Raw genomic sequence first — 23838 nt, 5'->3', positions numbered from 1 at the left:
AGCAAGGGTGCTGTGAGTCAAATTGATGTGTACCACAGTAGATGCATCGGACTAATGGCTAGTAGCTTGCACCCACAAGGTGGGATCGGCATGTCAGTGCTTACTTTACCAAGTCAAACAACAAATAGTTCAAGATATAAGAATATAATAATCCTAATGAGTAAGTCACTTGCAAAAAATAATGTAAGCAATTTAAAGGTGATGTTAGAAAGCACTCCACTGTTAAATCTCATGACTATCAGCTGATATGCCCTTTCAACACCTTTCATGCCCTCTTTGAATTTTACTGTGGCAAGATCAGTAGTAGAAAACAATCTTCATGGAGCTTATTATTAAAGAGTGTATTTCAAAATAAGCAATACATAAGATTTCTGTCTAAAGTTACTTGGTGGTAAAATAATATGGCATAACTGATAGACTGATATCAATTATGCAATGCGAATATCATGGACAGTATATTTTTAGAGGCAGTGAAAATGCAAAAGAAGATAAATGCGTTATGAAAATGAATACTTAATAAAAACTTTTGTGGTTCTTCTGTTTTGGTTTGCAAGACAGTTTCTACATTCTTGTTTTCTAAACGGATCAACCACGAACGTATAATAACCCGGATTAACTCAGCAGAGGCAAAAAAATAGATTTTCTTGCTTCAAGCTACATGTGGTATTAGTCATGTGGTTAACTGTTGACAGCACAACGAGGTATGAATTAATACTACCCATTTGTTCTGTATTCAGGGTCTTGTTTCAATTACGGAAGTTTATTATTATAACGATACTTTAAAAAAAGTATTTTACATGGTTAATTGACAGGGTTCTGGCATTTCTATTTACCCTTGCAAAATAGTATATAATTCAATGTTGGAAAGTATATCCAAGACAACAAATGCAGTGTTCTGCACTCTTAAAGACATTAGTCACATTCTTCAGCCTATTGTATAATTTGCAAAGGGCAGGCATATAAGTTGCTAGCTGCATTGATAAACTTGATGGCAATGTACGAAATGCCTATAGTACTTATGAAAAATAATAGAGGTACAGCAGCTTTGTAAAATTAAAGATTTTTTTCTGTGATAAAAGCTGAATGTGTAAGGGGTGGAAAGAGCAAAGTTTGCCACAGCATAGTGCATAGGTGAACAATTAAGAGCACCATTCTTTTCAGCTTTCATGAAACTGACGTGTTTACATTTTTCTTGGGTATACAAATGTCCTTCACACATTTCAATGACTGCTAAAATGTACCATTTCATATTAAGGTGAGTATCAGTTCATAACATAGATGGGTTTTGGGAAGGGAAATGTTAAAATGAACATTCTGGCATCTAGAGCTGGGTTCTGTGTCTGCCTCCATTATGGAGCTTGTGGGACTGGGAGTTATCACTGAGGCCCTGAGTCTGATTTTTATCTGCAGGAAGGTAGCTTAAGAAGCAGAATGATCTTAAGATGGTCTATGTTATGTATAATTTATCACGTTGCACTGTAATTTATCATGGATTTTTGCATCATATTACTAGGGAGTATATATACCTAATGCATATCTAGGCTGACATGTAGTGTACAGGTGTAAGGTATTAGTGTTACTACTTATGAAAAAGTAGGTACAAAAATGTAAGATTGTTTCTGCTTTTGGCTATCACTGTGCATGGAAAAAAATAGTTTTTTTACCATCAGTGTGAAAATAAGGCAGTGTTTTCATCATCCAAAGAGGAATTAGATAAAGGCTCAAAAAGTAAACTCACTACTTGGCTAGTCACAGTGCTTAAAAATTAACAGACCCCATAATAGCTTTCTTATGGTAAGGGTTTTTAATCTTTCACAGGTGATGTGCAATATTACACTGTTCTTTCTCAAATTAAGGTAGAGCTTAGCAAGACCTAAGAAGAAGTTGCATAAACTCAGCAGAGCCAGAAGCTGAGAACTAGCTGCCTCTGTCAGGTGACACCCTCAAGATGCTGGGTCCCCCTGCTTCTGATCTGCAGCCAGTCTTTCTGAATGTCATCCAAAATCTCCTGCCGTAGTATTTTTTGCACCTGCTTAGAAGGCTGCTGACTTGTCCTTAAGCAACTCCAGCGAGTGTTGCAACACTCAAGTCTTCCATAAACAGTTGTGATGAAGGAGTAGGGTTCTTTGGGTCCACCATTTGCTTCTGTCGTCTGTATGAGTTGTCAGAACAGACTCAGGAAGCCGCAAACCACAAGAAGTTGTTACTTAGGGAGAGGGCACATGTCTTTACCTCCACGAGCAAGAGGGGAAGATGTAAGAAAGGAAAAAATCCACATTCAATGGTGTACAGGCTGCACTGTCAAAGTCATGTTAAAACATAATCATGTACTTGAATAGTAGTTAAGCAGGACTTTTCTATACATGGCACTTCCCCTATCAGATCTTAATGCTATACCTTAAATTCTTTTGTAATGTTGTTACTGTTCCTCTGATTCTGTGGTTAACTTTTCATCAATTTTGGTCTCGTTTGTGAACTGTCCATGGACAGATTGCAATTTGGAAGAATATGTTTATTATTCAAAACTGCAGAAATCACTTTCATGTTAACTAGTAGTTGACATGATCTGAAGTTTAAGATCTGTAATTAGTTTTTTTACTCCCATTATTTGTGTTCTGCTTGGAACAGAAAACAACTGCCACTCTCCTCCCAAAGCAAATGGATTTTGTAATTACAGGAATTTTATTGGTGTATATAAAACCCATTTTCCATAAATAATCAGAAAAAAATCTACATTCTTGGCGTGCTCATAAAAATTAAGTAAGGAGGGGTATGGAAATTATGATGGAAAGTTCAACTTAGGAGCAGATGAATTGTTTTTTTATTTTATTTATTTTTCACTCTGTGCACATGGTGCAGTGCATGTTTCTTAAAGTGCAAGCCTGGTTGACCCGTGATTTCTGTGTCACAGCTGGATATCATCCAATACTTTTCTCCCCTGTTTCCACTTTAAGAAATGATGCTGTGGTGTTATAAAAGGCTTGTGCTACTTTGGACTAAGTGGAATCTAGTAACAGCTTCCACTCAGCAGATGACACATTAGTATTCTTTTAAAAATGGAATCCGAAGCAGTTGTTTGTAGACGTAAGCTGGAATGAATGAGGAGGGCTTTTCTGTTATTTTTTTCCCAGTGAGTTTTTGTCTGCTGGTCAGAAAAATGACTATGCTCACAGGTGCCTGTTTTGCATAGCTGTCTGGAGGCCCAGCTGTGTAGTACGGATCTGGATTAGAGCCACATTTTCTCTGCTTGAGTGTCAGCTTGGTTCATCTAGATGGAAAGAAAAGCCTTGAGCTGCTGAGATGGTACCGAGAGTGCTGCGAACAACTAGCTCAGAGCAGCTCTAGGCTGGGGACTGTCTCTTCCCTCCTGACTCTGGCTCCTCCCCCGGTGTTGGAGGATTGGACTGAAGTCGAGTGAGCATTTCATTTGGAAGCAGTGGTGGAATAATGGTTTTAGCATTGAGTTGGAACATTTTGAGAAAAGTGGTGTCAAATAAGCTCTTATTCATAGCAAACTTTACGAGGTGAATGAACAAAGCGACTGATGTGTTTGGGAGAAAGCAGAATTGCCTCAACAGGTGACTGAGTCACTGCTAGGGCTGACTGGAGGGAAGATTGTGCAAACCAATGGTGACTCTGATGGTAATACTTTTGGGAAGGAGTTGAGCTTAGGTAGATGCAAGGATAGAATGTTGGTTATATGTTTCTCCATCACTGACGATGGCATATTTGAGTGTAATTCTTGACTAGCTTGCTTTTTTTTGTGATGCTTTTTTTTGCTACACAGAACAGGTGTGGGATTCATCTGTCCAACGTACTAGTTGTCCTGGACTCTCTTCATAGTCGGTGGAAACTTAAGGAAGATGTCTTAAAAGAGATCATATACATCATACCCTACAATTATTCCAGTGTCTCCACTGACTATAAAGGCAGCCGCATTTCTAAGCATGCAGAAGTTTGCTTTGAAATCTAACCTGCCAGGGAATAGTGGGAATGCACCTTCAGATGGTGGTGTTAGCTTCTCAGGGCTCTCATCTCCTTCATGCTTGGCCTTTGAAGGAGGATATGTGCTAGAAAATGCTAATGGTTTTCTTAATGAGACTGAAGGGAGAGGCAAAGCTGATGGGAAAGAAAATATACCAGATCTTAGTCTGTTTTTGCCTTTGCCTTGACATAGTGTGAAATAATCTGAATTGGATAGAGTAATAGCTGATTGTAATAGAGAAAAAGCAGATGAGTCAGCAGAGATTGTGCATCTGTGATTTTCGGCACCGGGAAGTATTTACTAGAAATCAAAAGATCATTTGGGTCTGAATTTTGGAGTACTTCCTGTTTCCCTTCACATGTTCTAGTACAAGGATTAAAATTTTAGATGTAAAATTTTAAATACTGATGAATATAGTGGCACAAAAACATGTGATGTGTTTCAATGCTTGCCCCAGAAACATGCTGTCTCCTATCATGAGAAGCCCAAGAAGACGAAGGGCTTTCACTAGTTTACCAACTTGACAAAAAGTTTGAAACTTGATCCATAAGTAAGAAATTTAACATTTACATTTCACTTACAGAAACACAAGCCTGATTTGTTTGACTGTAAGGGGTGGTTATGTAATGATTCGTGCTACTTGTAGTCAACTGACGTCACTTGACAGGTACGTGTGTGGTCTGGTAGAGAGTACACATCTGTAACAGCAGGGTGTTCCCTGGTATGTTGTCTGGCCAATTGTATTCTTACCTAGGTAGTATTTTAACTGTGCAGCTGGCAGGAATTGTCACACATTAACCCTGTTAATTGCAGAGCCATACCTTTTTTTTTTTGCCTTTCCTCCATTTTCCGATTCTTGTACTTTAAATATGAGGTGTCTTGTGGATATATGTTTTTGGAAAGTTAAAAACGATTTTCTACAGAAAATGCTCTGAATTCAGATACTACTTTGAACCAGAGGGAAGAATTTATATTAAAGATATCATGGGTTAACCCTGGTGGGAAGCTAAGCACCACACAGCTGCTTGCTCGCTCACTCACTCACTCACTCACCCCAGTGGGGCAGGGAAGGAGGAAAGGAAGAGTAAAAGCAAGAAAACTTGGGGGTCAAGATAAAAGAAATTAAAAATTAGATTGTTTAAAAAGTGAAGGATAAGTGGAAAGAGAAAGAAGAAAACAAAACAAAACAAGTGATGCAAAGGCAATCACTCACCACTTCTCATGGGTAGACCAATGTGCAGCCAGTTCCCAAGCAAAAAGATGGCTAACCTCCCTAAAACCCCCTCTTTTCCCTTTTATTGCTGAACATGATGTTATATGGTATAGAATATCTCTTTGGTTAGTTCAGGTCATCTGCCTCGTTGTGTGCCCTCCCAGGCTATTGCGCACCCACCAATCTGTTCACTGGGGAGAGGGCAGAGTGAGAAACAGAGAAGGCCTTGATACTGTGCAAACACTGTTCAGCAAAAGCTAGGGTATTAGTGTGCTATCAGTACTGTTTAGGTCAAAATTCTAAAACACAGCACCATACGAGCTGCTAAGAAGAAAATTAACTCTATCCTAGCCAGGCCCAGTACAATCTCCACCTCTTACTCCATACCATTTACGTCCTGCTTGGGAACTACACTGTCCAGTACATCCTCATTAACCACCCCTTCCCATCCTTTGATTTATACACATACCTTCCCTTAGTCTACAGGTCATCCCTGTGAAACGTCCATAACATGACCACTGAGTTAATTTAGTCCATGACTTGGGTTCTCTCTGTTAAGGTGGTTGCTCTGAACAGGAGAGATGTGTTAAGTTACTGGACACCAAAATCAGCTCAGGTTAGGTCACTGCTGCACATGTTCAGCTTTTGCAAGGCTCTTTATTTCTTTAGGTGATTCCTGCTGTGGTACTTCCTAAAATAGACAACTCAGATCATCGGTTATTTCCCCCCAAGGTTAAATCTCCTTGAGGTACACATTGGATTTCCTCATCTTCCTGCATTACCCACCAAGTGTACTGGGTCCTTGAGCAAAAGCAATCCCACGAACAGGTTTGCCTTTTCCCAAGGGAGAAGCAAACCATGCTGTCTTTCCCAGCCAGTTCCCCACATGCATTACAGGGACCTTACCTCCTTCCACAATATGCAGGGGGTTTGTTTGATCAGGGCCAAGTCAGTTACCTGATCCTCTGGTATTAAGTAGCTAAGTGGCTTCTGCTAAATTTGCATCCCGCTGCTTATATGTCCCAGCGCCCACCCCTTTCAGTATGGTCTTTAACAGTTCATTGTATCATTCAGTCTTTCGGGTGGCTGGTGTGTGATAGGGAATGTGGTATATCATATCAGCGCCATGTTCCTTGGCCTAGGTGCTAATGAGGTTGTTTTGGAAATTAGTCCCATTGTCTGACTCAGTTCTTTCTGGGGTGCCATGTTGCCACAGAACTTGCTTTTCAAGGCCCAGGATGGGGTTTTGGGCAGTGGTTTGGGTTACAGGGTATGTTTCCAACCATCCGGTTGTTACTTCTACCATGGTAAGCAGATGACGTTTGCCTTGGCGGGTTTGTGGCAGTGTGATATAATCAGTCTGCGAGGCCTCCCTTACTGATATTGTAGCCACACAAGAGAGGCTTTACTGGCGTGGCTCACTTGATTGTGGTGCATGTTTCACATTCATGAATAACCTGTGCAATGGCTTCAGTGGTTAGGTCCACCCCTCAATCTTGAGCCCAAATGTACATTGCGTGTCCTGATGTTACATGGGCCCACCGAGCTATAAGTAGTTTGCTCTTACGTTCCCAACATTGGAGCAACCAGGTAGAAATTTGCTTACCTGGATGATGGGTGAAATCTTTTTGCCTCTCTTGGAGCTTGGTCATGTATAGGGACTGGATAGTTTTTGCCTCTTTCATGATTTATATCTCTTTCCTCGCCTGTCCTGCTGCAGAATAGGCTGCCTCTTCTGATTCTTCCTCTCTCCCCCTCTCAGGAGGAGCTTCTTCTCCTCTTACTAACCGAGTTGACCCCTGCTTCCACTGTTTCTTCTTGACTACAGGAGCAACTGTTATAGTTGCGGGTTAGGTTTCTGGTTTGGTCTCCATACCCATTTGTGTGGCCTCAGAGCCCCTTTGAGGGTGCTGGGCAACAGCTTGATAGACATGGGCCAGGCCCCAACACAGCTTTAGAAGTCGCTGTTACATAGAAAGTGTTGCCAAGCTTGCACCAGACAACTGGAACGTGAGACACTAAGGAGTAGTGGACAAGATGTTTGATGAGCACTGGAAACACAGGCCTTAATTCTTGACAGAATTATTCGAAAGCTCTATCCAAAGTGCAGATGTTAAAGCTCAGGATTAAGGGACTAGACACACTGGTGTAGCCACTCAGCATTTCATGGGTCTTGGAAAGCAAACTAGAAGGGGGAAGATAAACAGCCATATTAAAACATCTCTTTGGAAGCAAAACCTGTGTGGTTCTGTAAAGATTCTGATATTTATTTTTATATTATTTGCATCTCAGCATTGCAGGTGTGCATGTGAGGGTCTGAAATACAGCATTATCTTGAGGATCTATTCAACTTTAGAAGAAAAAGAACCTAAAGTGGATGCAACTCCTCAGCCTTTGAGGAGATGTGAATACTTAAGAGGCTGCTGAAACAGGCAGTAGCTTGAGTGCCTTTCTAAAGCAATTCTTGATTTACTCTGTTTTCTCTGAAGAGGGAATTGCATCCCTCGCTTTTTGCTTAACAAAGAGTGTTGCCCCTGCTGCCATCTCTGTAGCTACTCTGTACCACTGCTCACAAGGCCTTTGGAAGCACACTGGGAAATGTTCATGTTAGAGGTCGAGATTGGTGGCAGCCTGGTCTGCAGTGATCATGCCCTGGTGGAATTCACAATCTTGAGGGATACGGGTCAGATGAAGTGTAGAGTCAGGACCCTGAATTTTAGGAAAGCAAACTTTCAGTTGTTTAAGGAATTACTGGATGGGACCCCCTGGGAAACTGCCCTCAGGGATAAAGGAGCAGAACAGAGCTGGCAGCTCTTTAAAGACATTTTTTTCAGAGAGCAAGAGCACTCGATTCCTATGTGTAAGAAATCAGGCAAGGAAGGCAGGAGACCAGCATGGCTGAGTAAGGACCTCCTGGTCAAACAAAAGTGTAAGAATGAAATACACAGGCAGTGGAACCAGGGACGTGTATTCTTGGAAGGATATAGGGATGCTGCCCAGGTGTGTAGGGATGTGATCAGGAAAGCTAAAGCATAGCTGGATCTGAATTTGGCAAGGGATGTGAAGAATAATAAGGGCTACAGGTATGTTGGTGAAAAAAGGAACATGAAAGAAAATGTACCCACCCTGGTAAATAAGACAGGAAAACTGATGACAACTGACATGGACCTATTTTGTCTTCTTAGTTTTTAGGGGGACATTAATCATCACTGGAAGCAGTCTTTTATCCCCATACAAGCTAGAAGCAGGTCATGTAGATCATGTGAACAAAAAAGCTGTTTTCTAGCAGCAGTCCCTTCAGCTCTCTGAAGGACGTTTGTTTTGCTGGCAGAAGAGCTTTTCTTTTAGGCCTTGCCAAGCAGAAATGTGCTACCTGCTCCCCATGAAAAGTATTCAGTGGTTGGAGACTGTTAAATGTTAAGTGAGAGAACAGGCTTCTGTAGCAATTCTGTTCCTTGTAACTTGTTCTATGTATTGGCTGTTCCCCTTCATTAGAGATGTGTCTAACAAAATTGCAGCATGTGATACCTCAAATAAAATAACAGTTCTATGTAATGTCCTTGCTGCTAAACTGAAAATGTATTGCTTGCATGCACTGAAGGTATTTTCTACTGATAAAATTTTCCCATTCTAGAGACAGCAAAATACAGCTGGAACATTTTTTTGAGAGAACTGTCCTTATGAAATATTTCTTTTCCTCAAAAACCATGTTATGTCACACAGGTTTGGAAGTACTTAGTGCTTTTACAACATTTAGCATTCAGACCCATTCTGCTTCAAAGTAATACTCTAATATGAATTAATTAGGCTGATTTTTGGGAGAAGTGTGTTTTTTGTTTGTTTTTCTTAAAGAAGAATCACTGCTGGACAGTATTGAATTGTTCAGTATAATGCCCTTGTATCAAGATAACTGTCCTCAGGACGGTTAATGCAATTAAATTCTCTGAGCTGCTGAGCTATCTTGTGCTTTTGTACAATTCCTCCTTTCAGCGTGCTGTTAAGTTGTATTTTTTTTCTCTACTGACTGCAAGCAAATACCTGTTTGTGCATGGAAAGTCCACAGCCACCTGTTCTGGCATTTCAACTGGGAGCTAAAGAGCCATGCTGAGCAGGAAATAAGTGACAAATGTAAGAGTTCATTTGTGATTGGGGTGGTGGTATTTGAGGGTGCAGTGTCACCAGCCAATTTGTAAACTTGACACAACTGAGGTTTTCTACACACAGATAGTGCTTTGTGCAGTCAGAATACTCCAGGAAGGAAAACTGCTATTTTGTAACAATAAGAACTCAAAATTTAACCTTCACAGACATTGTTCAGTGTCCTTTAATTTTGTTCTCTCTGACTCTGCTTACTTGAAGATATCAAGGAACATGTCAAGCCCCCTTTCCCTTGGTTGTTAGATTCATTTACATTCAGCTTTGTTTTTCTTGAAAGAAGCTGGAGGGGCTATAGAAATCTTGGAACAACGAAGCTCAGTAATCTTGTACAAATGTTGCTATGGCATTCCTTAGACTTTGAGTGATATTGCTTTGAATTTAAATGGGATAGGACTTGATCAACAAGGGCACTTACCATTTGTCTAGCTGATGTGGGTCTTGCTATTCTTCATTTCCAAGTAGTGCTGAAAGCACGACTCACTTTGCAGAAGCATAAAAATATGTTTACTAATAAGTTGTGATGTTCACTATTGGCTACAGTTCTGCAAATGAGATCCCCATTCTTCAAATGAGAGCAAACAAGTTTTCTTCTCATTCGTATGAATTATTGCTTTTGGAGTTGAGTAGGGACCTGTGATTTGAGTTTCAGAAGAAAAGGAGTCTTGCAGTGGATGTGTCCACACAAAAGCTCCAGCACCAGCTGCAGTGTAATGTCAGCTCAACTGCCTTCCTTTACACCAGGTAGTTTGGGAACGATACCAGTCAGCTCCACAGGAGAATGGAGCTGGGCAAAACTGTCTGCAAAAATGAGATACATGAGCTTATTCTGAGGTGCATGTAGGTAAGGCTAAATTGTTTCTAATATTCAGGCTGGCTAATTGAAAGTTACCGTGGTATAATTGTATTGCACTGTGTTGGTTTAGTGGCTTACTGATCTACAGATTGAAAAAGCATCTTTTTATTTGTGATTCATTTACCATAGGAATAAAGCTTATGGACTAACGTTGTATAATTGTAATTACAGGGAAAGTTGCTGTGTTAAGAGTTACCTAAGTTCTTTCCAGGGAATGATTCGTGAGAAACGATTATCTTGCTGCTTGGCCAAATTAATACAGTTCAGTCCCTTGCCACTTTATGGTATTGAAGGTAGGAGTTTTTTGACAACATTATGTAGGCTGTTTACAGGGAGGCTTTTTTACTGCTGGTTCTCACTAGAACACCACCTCCTTTATCTGGGTCTGGAAGTGATGATTTAAATAGCAATAAAACATTACTATTGAGGAATTCCGTTCTAGGTCTGTGGTTTAGCTGTAATTTTGTTTTTCCTGTTGCTGAATTTGAGGGTTAGGATTTTTCAGTGTGTTCAGTGATTTGGCTGGAGGAGGAACTCTGTTCCTATGGGAACATTACATTTCATTAGACCTAAGTTTAGCAGAACATTGCTGCAGCTTAGCAGTGACCACTCCCACATTGGTTTGCCAGTAAAGCAGTTAATGTCCATGCTTATCTAGATTTTCATCTACATTTTGAAATAGATTAATAATAGTAGGATTAATATGTTTGGTTTAATGGTAGGATTAATTCTTAAAGGATTAGGGGCTAGTTCATTGCTGCAGAGTTCCATTGATGGCAAGGAGCACATCTTTTTTTGCAAATCAGCAGGAGTTCTGCTGGGGACTGCAATGTTAGGGAAGGTGTCTTTGTGGTTTTGTATGCATTTGTTTTGCTGTTGAGACTTAGTTATTCAAGAGAGTTGACTAACCAGGGCCCCAGACAAACTGCAAACTCTGCTGCTGCTCATGCAGGTTTGTCTTTTAAACTGCTCCCATGCATCATTTTGCTTACTTTAAAGCTAGCAGCACAGTATGTCATTCCAAAAGCAAAGCTTGCTTCTGCATTGTGGGGAAAAAAAAAGCCAATAGCACTTGGAGAGAGTAGAAGACAGTATCAGTTGGTAATACCCACCACAACAGTACTTCATATAATCTTAGGACAAACAGGCTTGCAAAACAGATCTTGTGAGAAGTCTGACATGTTTTGAAAGTACAGAAGAACCTAGCTACCCATGAGCAAGTACAAAACCTGCTTTTTGTCTGTCAAGGACCATGTTCCCTTTCTGCAGTACCTGGAGAGGTAGTGATTGGTCACAGATGAGTTGACGGTGACGAGATTCCATAGGTGACAGCAAGCCTGCTGCACAGGCATTGCCAGGAGCAAAAATTTGCCTCTCACTAGGGAGTAAACTATTATCAGGTGTCCATGCATTTTTCTGTATTTAAGACTGGAATCAGTGCCTTGAGTTTATTCTGAAAGATCAGATTCTTTAGGGCACATAAATGCTGTTGGTCTCTTAAGAGCATTTCCTGTTCCATATATATATCTAAGGAACACTGAGATTTCTTTTTGTGTGGCTAGGCTGAACTCAAACATCTGTGGTCTATTGTTAAATGGAATTATTTATTTCCTGACTTATTCTTTTCTGCTATGAAATGTGCATTTTCCCAGACATCAAAGATCTTTGTCGAGGTCATCGTTTTAATGAGAAACTGTGGAAGGGAGAAACAGTAGGTGTGAAAATCAAGTTTAAAGTAGTCACAAAAGTATTGTGAATTCTTAAATCTGTTTTACCTCTTCACCTTTATGGTCTTAATTGCAGCATGTCTCAAAAGTATGATTTCAGTTGTCAGGAAATGCAAGTCTATGTAACATAAATTTCTTTCAGTGAGCTTTGCAGGATCTGTGCAGAACTTAAAATTGGCAGGCCATTTGTTGAATGTAGGCAGGGGTTTGGTCTTCGGGTGAAAAATACAAACTTGATGCATTTGCAGGGGAATGAAGCGAGATGAAAGCAAGATGTAATGAGTCCCACCTCCTTTTTTGTCTGATTTCTGGTATTGTGGTGTGGTTCACTTGCTGTGCAATGCTCCAGAAGCTTTCTCTTCTGATAGCCCGTTATTAGGCCTCTGATGAAGCATGTTGGGGGTCTCATCTGGCCTGTGTGCTGAGGTTTGCTTTTTGTGGAAACAAAGGGAGAGAGGAGGTGGATAACTATGCAGAATTAGTTTGTAACTGAGTTCCCCTTAACGTGGGAACTGTGTTGCAGTCTTCAGTAACATAAATGAAACTGGAATTTATATCAAAGCTTGCATGAACTCTCTAGGAGCAGAGCGTCTTGCATGTGCTCAGGACTGAGGTACAGGGTGTCTTTTATACTTTGAATTAAAGATGGTAGTTCATATATTCCTTATTTGCAAATGAGCAGCTCGGGTGTCAGTCACTCATGGATCTCCTTCAGGCTGTTGCAATTTTGTGTATATTCTGAGATAATTGCTCATGTGTAACTTTGTGCTTTGTTTTCTGTCCCTGAGTTCAGTGTGGACAGCATTTTCCTTTCCTGTGTATGTCAGTCAGGTGCAGAGGAAAGAGCAGAAAGAAGTTCAGGGCATCCTTCCATTCCCCTCTGTCAGGTTCTGGAAGACCTGGTGCTCTGTTGTCCAAGTAATCCCCAAAGACTGAGCTTTTCTGGAGCTCCGCTTTCTCTTAAAAAACAGACAGTCATATGTAAGTCATGCTCTGTGTGTGTGTGTATGTACGTAGCTCAAACAGTGGAGATTTCACAAGGAGAGGGTGGTTTTCAGTACCCCAGTTGCAGGATAAGAATCAGAGTCCTTGTAAGCAGTGTGGGTTGTATCTAGAGCCTCATCCTGAGCCCAGGAGACCCATGCTCTATTCCCAGTTCTGGCATGAACTACTCTGCTCTGGGCAAATTGTGATTCCGTACTATGTTTGAGTTTTCTCATCTAGAAAACAATGAGGACATTTGCTTCCTTTGCAAATTAATGAACGAAAGGTATTAGATGACACATAGGCATTATTAGCAATATTTTTTTTGCCTATATCCATTAGTTAAAAATACAAACCACTAAACTGTTTGCGTATAGAAGTCAGTGTCTGAAATAGTAATCTTGCACGCTTTTTTTGTGTTACCATTCCTTATTTAGAAATTGTTTTATTTTAGCTAGCATTTCGTAACTGCTCTCTGACTTTGAAACCAAAACCGTACAGTTATCCACACTGGTTTTATTTGTTTATTCATTTTTCAGTGGTATCTGGTCTCTCACTGTCACTGCAGGGATACTTACATGCGTGAGTTTTTGAGTACAGATGTTGTGAAGTGATATGGAAAATATGTCACATTTTCTGGCTCTTTCATAGCAGAAATTGTAAAGGGAAGGCTTTCTTTGCTTTGTTTAACCTGCTACGTACAGTTTGAGCAGCACAGCAAACAGGATTCAGAATGAGAAACAGATACAGCTACTGTGGGCTTCATTTTAACACTTAAAAGGCTATCAATCAAATAATACAGGGATTGTTGTAATATACTTGGGAACCTTTTGGACATTTAAACTGGGTGCCAACTATTTGTATATGACACATATGGTCCCTATTAAGGTAGTCATCAGAGACCATATTGTCTTTTATTACACAGTATTTTTGTGAGGTTGGACAATGCTTCGTTAGCCTCATTTTACAGAGGGACAAATAAGGAACAGAGATGTCTAACTGATGAGCACGTGCAGATTGGGTTGGCAACACCTCTTTTTCATGAGCATCTGCATGACAAACCTCCACAGTTCCTTGTGGTGCTCCAGCGTCGTGCTGTACAGCATGATGGTTCAGAAACTGATTCGTGAAGAGTGCATATTGTGGTGCTGGAGGAGGAGGAATACAGCAGAGTGTAGAAACCTTGTCATCTGTGCCAAGTTAAAGCGCCCTTGGTTTTTGGTGATACGACCTGAATTCCCAAATACTTTTGGAGTAATTGTAGCTGAAATTACAAATAACATGCATAATTTCAAGGGCTTTTAGTGACTGTCTTTAGGGATTTCACTAGTTTTAAAAATCTGTCTCTAAACAATTGCTGTAGATCTCATAAGGGCTCATGTCCCTCCAGACCCACACTACACGCTTAAGCTCTGCTCATAAAATAAAATTAAGCACAAAATATTAAAAAAACAAATATGTCCCAAACAACCCTTCACACAAGACAGAAAAAAGAGGAAAAGTGAGAAAATACATCAGAATTGTTGTTATCTTCATTAGCTGTAATATCACAGTTTTCTAAAATGAAGGGTACAATATAGTAAAAAGGTACATTTTTAATTAATCCTCTTTCTCTTACACATACAGTCTTATTCTCTTTCCTAATACCATTTTGTGGTTAAGCTTTCTTCTCAAGGTTTGGGAATTGGAGGTGTCTTTTTTAGCTCACAGCACTAAAGTCTGTTTTAAAAATTACTCTGCTTTCTTTCAGCTTTCAGTGAATAACAAATGGCCCTTCTTTCCCCCTTGCCATTCTCTCTGTTTTCCATCAAATGTCCGTGTTACTACAATAGCTGCTGGTGTTGGACCAGGGCAAAGAGCAGGCATCAGGCTTCCTAAAATAGTACCAAATCCTCAGTCCTGTTTGCACTGTTTCATGTTAAGCTCATTCTGAATTGAGATAGCAGTGTTGCTGCTGCAAACCTGGGGACATCTGTTTAGCAAGGAACTTGTTAACAAGCAACTTTGCTGTGTCTCAGGAGCTTAACGCAGAAATGAGCTGCGGTTGTAACTGTGGTCTCTATCAGCTGCTCTGTCATCAAAGTTGTAATTCAAGTCATCTTTAGAAACTGAGCAGTGATGATTTAAAAGCAGCAAGTCACAGATGACCCTATTCTTACGATGAAGAAATGTACAATTTTAAGCCAGAAATGCAAAGAGTCCAATGTGTGTGTTAATTAACATAGCGGCTTAATATCTGTTGTGTCAAACTGGTGAAGGGATTTGCCTCAACGTGGCAACTTCCAGGAGAATTCATGTTCATCACTAAAATAGCACGTATTTCTTCATTGCTACTCTGAAAGATAGCTCAGGAAGGATTGCTTTGGAGTAGTTCAGTTTGTCCCTGATGAGTTCATGATTAAGAAATGTATTCTGACATAATTCGTTGTTCATGCAATAGCATAGTAAATAATGGTTTAGACAAACGATATTAAAGCCACAGCTCTTGAGCCAGATCACTGCATAGAGCAGTGACACTGCAATGTTGTAATCATCTCTAAGGAGCAAAACAAACTCTTATCTGAAAGATACAGTACATCAATGAACATCTGCAAGCCAGACATTTGCAGAGCATTTCAGCGTTTGGATTGCAGGATGCCAGGTCCACATGCTGCTCTTGCATCATGCATTTTCCTGTGCCCTCCACCGTGCATTCCCTATGTCTCTGTTTCTCTCTCGGCTGGAGAGGTGGGAATTCGTGAGGTGGCTGACAGCATCTGAGACCCAGTGCAGGCTCTTCAGTATATTAAGTACGTCTTTTTCCACACATCATCACTGATGGCAATGGCTGCTTAGGAGGTGTGGTGCATATAAGAAGTTGGATACATATGCTTAAATTTTTGTGGGATTAGGATTTTCCTTTGCTTACTCTTTTGATTTTTGTCTAATTCAAGGGAGTTATGGGACTGGCTCCTATAGACATGGTGTAGTGATCGCTTCAGAGAATACTTCCTCTCTGAACTGGTGTTCCCCAAAAATGGGCTGAGTTTACAACTAAGTAATCATTAAATATAGTGCAGGAGTGGTGGAAGGCAAAGCCCACTTGCTAGTAGAAGCTTCTGGCTTGGTAAAATTCCAGTGCTACTAAATTTTTCATCTTTATAACATAGTACCTGGTGTCAGGCTACATTTCCCTCCTTGTTCTACGTTTCCTTAATGTAGTAGTTTCTGTTGCTCATTGAAGGTGGGTATTAGGTGTATAAACTACTGCTTACATCTACAGTTGCTCTTTATATTTACATTTTCTTGCTGTATCTTTAGCAAATTAAAAACAATTTAGTAATAGTTGTGCATTTTAGGGTTTTCAGTTAGGTTTATTCAACCGTTTTTCATTTTCCATACAGCTGTTGATGTGAAGCCAAGGGTGGAGATCTGTAATTATTTCAAAGGACAGCAGAATGTATTTATTATTTTCAACCCAAGTGAGTAAAACTGTCACAATGCCCATTATTTAGTGGCATGAGAGTAAACTATACTTTATAATGTTGTCATTAAACCAGCAAGGGTTTTTTTGCCTTTATTTTCCCCCCACATTCATTTCCTTCCTTATGTTTTGTAGTGCATTATTTTCTTCTGGCTGAATTCTATGTTGGAGATGCACAACAGCAGATCTGATCTGATTGGGGAGGTAGAAGTGTGTCTGTGAGAATGCGCCTCTTGGCAGGAGATACGTGATTAAAGGAATGGTGAGATACAGACACAAATCTGTTTGGAGAGATGTTGAATGAAAAAAGCTCAGAAATATTCCACCGTATTTGTAGGCTCATAGCTGATTATAAAACTAAAGCTTTCCTTTTAATGTGATGGTGAAACCTCAGGAGATAATCATCTTAAGGTTTGGATCCTTATTTGAAGTTCATCCAGACTGTTACACCCTTAAATTCTATAGAATCTGTCTGCATATCACACAAGAATAGGCTTTTTTTCAGTGAGGTTGTTTGGTACTTCCTGCCTCCACTTCATCTGGAAATGCTGTAAGAAGAGCCTTTCTCATCATATGATATTTATAATTATTATTAATTCAGCATTTCTCATTCCAGACTACCCAGTCTGAAGGTTACAAGGATGATGATTTACTTTGAACTCTTAATTTAATATATGGCTATGTATGAAGAAATTTCTTGGTTGAACCATCTGGGGGAAAAAAAAAGAGTCTCTATTAAACATCTTTATTAAAATACACCACATAACTTGTAGTATCCTGGAGCAGTACCTCTAGATTCCTGTCCAGGATTGTAGATTAGCAGAAGGAGTGTGTGTCCCTTGAGTATCTATTACCTGATTTACATCAAAACTTGTTTATGCTAGAGGGAATTTTCCCTGTATTTTCTGAATACTTAGTGGACTCAAAATAACAAAATTAACTTGTAATGTATGTACCCTGCTGTACCCTTCCATAATTATATCACTAATCATGAAACTGATTTATGTAAAATGGGATAGTGAAAGTGCAGTGATTGTTTTGTTTTTTAATTCCTGACCCATCTCATTAAGCAATGGCAAAACATCCCTGACTGCTTGTGTGCAGAGTGTCTCTGGGGTGGTCTATCCATGAGTGCTGGAGAGGTGGCAAAATTCTCTTACTGGAACTGCGGGTGGGTCTACTGGCTGCAGCCAGCAAATGCCTTCAGAAGTTTGTCTTCAGTAACATGATATATGGTACTCTGCATTTTGAGAATTGTTTGGGCTTTTTTGAAAGAATGATTTTTCTTTGGAAAGTGCTCATTTGTTAGAACTCTTAATGAAACAATCTATTTGTTTTCTTGGTCTCATGAAAATTTGGAGGAGGGAGTTGTATTTTTTTTTGTGTTTGTAAACCAATCGTCTCTGCAGTTTTTCTGTGCAGGGATGTTGAGGAAGAAAGAACAAGAATTTACCACATTCCTCCCTGGGGATGTGGGAAACTATGGATAAGATTCAAGCCCCTACTTAGACTGAGCAGTGCCCTGAGTGGTAGGCATCTGGCTACCCTGAGATGGGTGAGATGTAATACTTCCAGCTGTCTCTTTAAATAGTTTGAGTGGGCACTCCATGAAACACTGTCCCGTGAAGGCAAACGTGCACTAGCATTCCTGATAATAACTGCCTATTGTCCAGGTTCTTGGTTATAGGTATATATAAAAACATATAAAAATATGTTTTCTTATGGGTAAAATAACTCACAAAATGTAATTTTCCACAGTTTTTACAAAAACTAACCACACGATTGTTATTATCTGTTTTAGTGGAAACATAAAGTACAGAAGAAAAACTGTTTGTGCTCTGAAAATGAAGTATTGTTCTAGAATATTGAAAATTGTCCTTCAAGACAAATGTGTTACAGCTCAGAGATTGCTCCAAAGATGAATTAAGTATTTTTCATGTTCTCTGAAAGATGCAGTGTGACCAAGTAGTTGGTTCCTCAATAAAACTTACAATGATTCTCCTGAGCGTATCAGGGGAAAGCATATCTTTATATGAATTTTGGTGCTCAGACTATGCTTAGTTCTTGTTTTTCAGTACTGGCCTACTGAACTGAGTTGAAACTCACAGATACATTAATTTTTCAGCCCACTGATCACAAAGCTTGTGACCTGGCTCCCAGTGAATACACCTTTTCTGAGTATTACCTAACTAGGGTCCTTATAGCTAGCCTGAAAGAGATGAAAATGTGACTCAGCATGGAGACTAATAACCTTCCCACACCTCCTTATAATCTGAGAGGTGAAGGAGCTTGTGCTACTGTACTGCTCTCCAATTACTTGTTCTGGGAATAAGTAGAAGATGTCATTTCTCGTTCTTTCCTTTCACAAAGTATGTAATTTTTATGCATTTGTGTTGAAGTACCTCCGGTCAGAGGCCAGCGCGTCTTTGTGATAGGCATTTTATTATACAGAATGAAAAGGTTTCCTACTCTAGCCTTTATCATTTGAATAAAGAAAATTACATAAGGCATAAGAGAATTAAGCATAGGAGAATCGAATTAGAATTAAATATCTATTAACCCCTACCTCTCTCTTAAAAAAGCCCAACAACTTGCAAACCAATTGATCAACTACAAAATGCCCATGCTGTAGTAATGAGGATTCAGTCGCTCCCTTCTGAGGCAGCTGTTACACAATACCATGCAGAGGATTTTTTTTTTTAATGTGAACTTTATGTTGCACTGCATAAACTCTAAATTACTAAATTACATAAATGTTTAAGTGAATTGAGCTTTACTGGCAGACATGTAATTCTCAAATAGTTGAGATTTTTTCTTACCTACATTTCATGATTGTGTGAAAAAACAGTTATAGTGCAGGTAGCTTTTTTTTTGAGGGAGAGGGTATTAAGGGAAAATTGTAAGGAATTCAAACTATTAAGATAACATTTTTATTCTATTTTGGCTCTTAGGGATTCGGTCTTTCAAATACAATATAACCCTAATTACTTTTATCTGGCCTTTTGGCAACATTTAACCAGATTTTTCTAGTTATGTTGTACTTGAAATGCAAAATCAGTGGAAATGTTTTTGTTTACACCATCTAACACTTATGAAAAAAGTCTACAGAATTCTTGGAAGAACAGTGAACTTCGTATAGGATTTCACACCCAGGGGAAAAAAAAAGGAAAAAAGAAAGGTCACCAGGATTTATTGTTGTTTTTGTTATTCTGCATGAACAGATGGGCAAATTGCAGCGGCTGTGGCAGCTGCAGCGGGGAGCTGAAGCAGCCATTGATGGGACAAGCTTGCTCACCAGAGCATGGCCCAGAGCAGGGCCAGAGCAGAGCCCGACGCTCTCTGGAGCCCTGCCTGGTGTCTGTGCTAGACGGAGCACTGACCTGTCTGGGCAACTAGCTCTGCCATCTCTGCAAGGTCTGTCGAACCTTGTAAGCATGCCTTTAGATGTATTATTATTCAGGTCCTCTGGGACTGTCTCTCCCTTATTCAGCTAGACATCTTTAGCTTCTAATTTAGTCCAAGGACATAAAGAATGGAAGCTACTGGGTCGCATGGAAGAATGACACTATTAAAATAACAAACAGCTAATATTTGTATTTTATTTTTAGCTTATTTCCTGTTGTTTCCCTGCAGCTGCTGACGTTGTCACAAAAGCTTCCTTTCTAGTTACTTTGCTTAAAATACACATACATTGTGCATATATGCATCTGCGTGCCAGAGCATCTGGGTGTGGACTTGTCAGATCATCCAGTGTTTTTGCTTATGAATAAAGCAGCATCAGCTCAAACTCCCTGAGAATGAGAACTGTGAGGAGACTGCAGAAGGACCTTTCTGTGAGGCTTTTTCTTCTTCTGTGAACACAGCCCTGAGAACGTAAATGCTCTGCAGCCTGTATTCTCAACCTATGTGCTTGTAGCATGGGCAGGCAGACATTTCCCCTGACAGACAGGCAATAGACAATGGACTTCAGTCTTGACCCAAACACTGAATGTCTGTCCTCCACTACTACACAGCAAAGGACTGAGTCAGCATTAGTCCCCTGTGGTACTTAATGTCAGAACAAGTTATTCATCAGGAGTTACCATATTTATACATACTGAAAGGGAGGGTAGGGCCTTCAGATAATAGTGCAGGATGCTATCCCTTGAGGTGTCATGTGGTTTCTCGTATCTCTCCTTTCTATTTTTAATTTCCCTTTGAAGTGAGTTTATTGAGTCACGCAGGACTGAAAGAAATACTTAAAAATGCAACAGACAATAATTCAGCTTCCTTATTTCTTGCCCTATTCATGTACTGACCAGACAGTCTTCGTCTTCTTAATTTCCGATCTCCGTCCCCAAACGCCATTCGCTTCCTGAATTTCTTTGGCTTATGATAACACCACAAAACCCATCCGATTACTCATTTAGGCTTATTGTTTCCTTTTTTTTTCCTGAGGGGTAGCCAATTCTCATAAGTATGTTATCCCTGGACAGGTAAATTTCAGCACATGCTGTGTTGAAATCAAGTGTTAGGCATTACAAGGGGTTCCCAATCTTTCATGAGCATTGCAAACATGTGTCATTAGGAATGATTTTTTCTTTTTTTTTTCCCCCCGCTGGGCATTTGCTGGAGTTGGGGAAAAGATAAAGGTTGTCAAAAGCTAACTTTCTGTGTGTTTATTTTCCCATTATCTTCTTACTGCCTGAGAGTACAACAGAACTGAAATTCTTAGACAGTAATGTATGTTGTGGCTTGGTCCCAGCATCACAACATCATGTCCAGTGACAGATGAGGCATGAATTATCCATATTTTTCTTAAAATGTCCTGTTCTTGGCTCATTTGTGTGTATGTTTTTTAAAGGTACTGTAGATGTCTGTAGTGAGTGGGTTCTAATTCTACTTAAGTGGCATTAGGAGGTCCTGGCTGTAGTAACAGCACCCAAAGACAGGGTTTTGACCACTGTCCATCTGGGATCTCAGGATTTCACATGAAATCTCTCAGTTGTATGAGTACGTGTGAGTCAGTTCTCCTTCTGGCTCACTGTGTAGTATTTGGTATCCACAGCTTCCATTAAAGGTCCTTCAGGAGCATCTATGTGATAGACCCACTCTTACGGATTCTATATGGCAACCTATATAGTTTTCTCTAAGTGTAATACACATATGTGTTCTATTTAAACTTCTCTTCATTTTCTTCTTGTCCTAGGTATTATGACAACTTTACCCAGTGCACAGAACGTGAAGCCAACAACGCGAGTTGTTTTTGGCCAAACCCCCTCGCAGAGGGCTTTATCACTGGAATTCATAAACAATTCTTTTCAAACTGTACTTCAGAAAAGGTTCACTGGGAAGATCCACCGGATGAAATTCTCACAACTCTGATCTTGATCCCAGTCATGCTGACATGTGCCATGATAACACTGGTTGTATGGTGCAGCAAGAGAAGTGATATCCTGGTCTAAGTTGTTCTTCTGGGCTTTTTTTTTCTCCATTTCCTTCTTCCAAAAACACTAAGAAAGGAGGACGAAGGGAGAAACTCGCCATAAAGATTTCAGATCTGCTAAAATGGAACCTGTGAGATACTGAGACAGACACAATGCTCCTGTGAACAAAGAGCAAGTCACTGCTGCTGAGCTTGGCCATCGGTGTTGCTGGTACAAAGCTCTCTACTTCCATCGGGCCTCATCATCATGGAATTCACAGGCAGCTCCCAGAAACAGAAGAGTCCCCAGGCAAATGGACCCCTGAGCTGCAAAAGCAGTAAAGTTACTTTCCCATGGGTAAAGCTGGTTGGTAAACTAAGTTTTGCAAAACTGTATGTGAGTGTATGTACGCATGGTGTAACATTGACTGCGGGGGAGATGGTATCTCTTGAGTTTTTGTGCAGGACACTTGAGGTTTTTATCTGTGAACTTTGTGACTTGGATAGAAGATCACTGGCAAAGGAACCGAACATGGATGTAACCAAGTGGCAGCTTTTCCTGGAAGCTAGTCAAAAACATCATTATCAAGAACTGGAAGTGTTGTCCTGGCAAAGGAACAATTTATGTGTCCGGTGACTATCCCCATGGGGAAATTATCACGCCATGTTATAAAATAGTTTATTAAATGCCTTTAACCATGGCTACTTGGAATTGTATGGCTTACAAACTCTGGGAAGATATACAGGTCATGTTTTACAGAGCTGGAAAATGTGAGAGGAAATTGGTTGATTATAAATATACTAAGGAGTAATGAAGAAACTTTCGTATGCCACTCTTTATTTTTCTTCTTTTATAACTATTATTCTTGATGACTTGTGTTCACTGTATACTCCCTGCTCTCACTTCAGTTTGTGCAAGTGATATCCTACAAATAAATATAAAGGTGTCATGTTGATTGAGGTGCCTTTCAGAGTATAATTTTGTACATAAATAATTCTTCATCCTGTGAAGAGTGTGGGAACTAAACTATGAACATCAAAGCTTGGAACAGACATAGGAGGAAAGAGAAACAGAAATCTTATTCTATAAAGCTATTCCTATGTAACAGTTTAAATAAAGATCATATGCCCAAAATAAAATGTCTATGTTTGTGTTGTAAACTTTTCTTTTCTGTCATCTCACAAAATGCCTTTCAGTCAAATGCTCTTCTATTATAAGTGAGCAATATCTGCTACAACTGACTCTTCATTTTTCCATACCTTATGCACACAAATAAAATACAGGTTGAATGGCTAAGTAATGGTGTTTCATATCTCTGCTAGTTAGATTTTCTCCTTTAAGATTCTGGCCCAGTGTTTGAGATTTAGGTCTGTGTGTATAAGAAGCGTTTCCAGGCTTGAATCAAATTAGAAGTGCCCCCTTTACTGGAATTGCTTATACGTAGATAGATAAAGAACACCTGTAGCTGTACTGGTTTGTTTTCACATCCTTTCACAAGGGTTGAAGGCACCGGCTTGTTTTTTCATTACCCTGATGTTAGAATGATTCATTTTCTAAGGTGTTTACTGTGTCTTTTTCCAATGATACTTTTTCATTCTCTAGATGCTAGCAGAAAATTTCTCTTTGTAAAAGAAGAATGATGTAGGTACTAAGGATTTTGGTTTAGTTTTCTACTTAACTATTATTTCTGCATTAAAATGTTTTGGTCCACCAAAACTAGTGGTGAAGTGAAAAAACAACCCATTAATTTGATCCAAAAGATTGGTTAAGTATTTTGTGTGGCCAAAACCAAATAATTTAATTTTCTGCATAGAGTTTCATTTTAATCCTAATTTTACTTTAAATTTCAACAAGCTTCAAAGCAAGTTTCAAAATTTTAGTTTGGAAGCCACATAGCAAAAATTTTTACTTTTTCAAAAACATGTTCATTTCAACCTAATTGCCATCTTTGGTGCAAATTCGTGACCAATTCTGGCTCATATGAAACTGTGTTCACCTGATCAACAGGTCATCTGAGAGAGATCAGCCAGCTTATTCAACATAAAACAGA

At 39.6% G+C, this 23838-nt stretch overlaps 1 protein-coding gene across 3 annotated transcripts in view; it reads left to right on the top strand.

Moving 5' to 3' along the window:
* RAMP3 (receptor activity modifying protein 3) overlaps positions 1-22743 on the top strand; it is a 65466-nt gene extending 42723 nt beyond the window's left edge. For all 3 annotated transcript variants that reach the window (XM_076330733.1, XM_076330735.1, XM_076330734.1), the window contains one exon: positions 21572-22743. In XM_076330733.1, the coding sequence (XP_076186848.1) occupies positions 21572-21827 (256 nt within the window). In that variant the 3' untranslated portion in view covers positions 21828-22743. The remainder of the gene's footprint in view (positions 1-21571) is intronic.
* The last annotated feature ends 1095 nt before the right edge of the window (positions 22744-23838 follow it).

Source organism: Aptenodytes patagonicus, chromosome 2 (assembly GCF_965638725.1).
Source record: "Aptenodytes patagonicus chromosome 2, bAptPat1.pri.cur, whole genome shotgun sequence".
Taxonomy (NCBI): Eukaryota; Metazoa; Chordata; class Aves; order Sphenisciformes; family Spheniscidae; genus Aptenodytes; species Aptenodytes patagonicus.
Note: the sequence above shows the minus strand (reverse complement) of the source record. Positions and strands in the feature narration are given on the sequence as shown.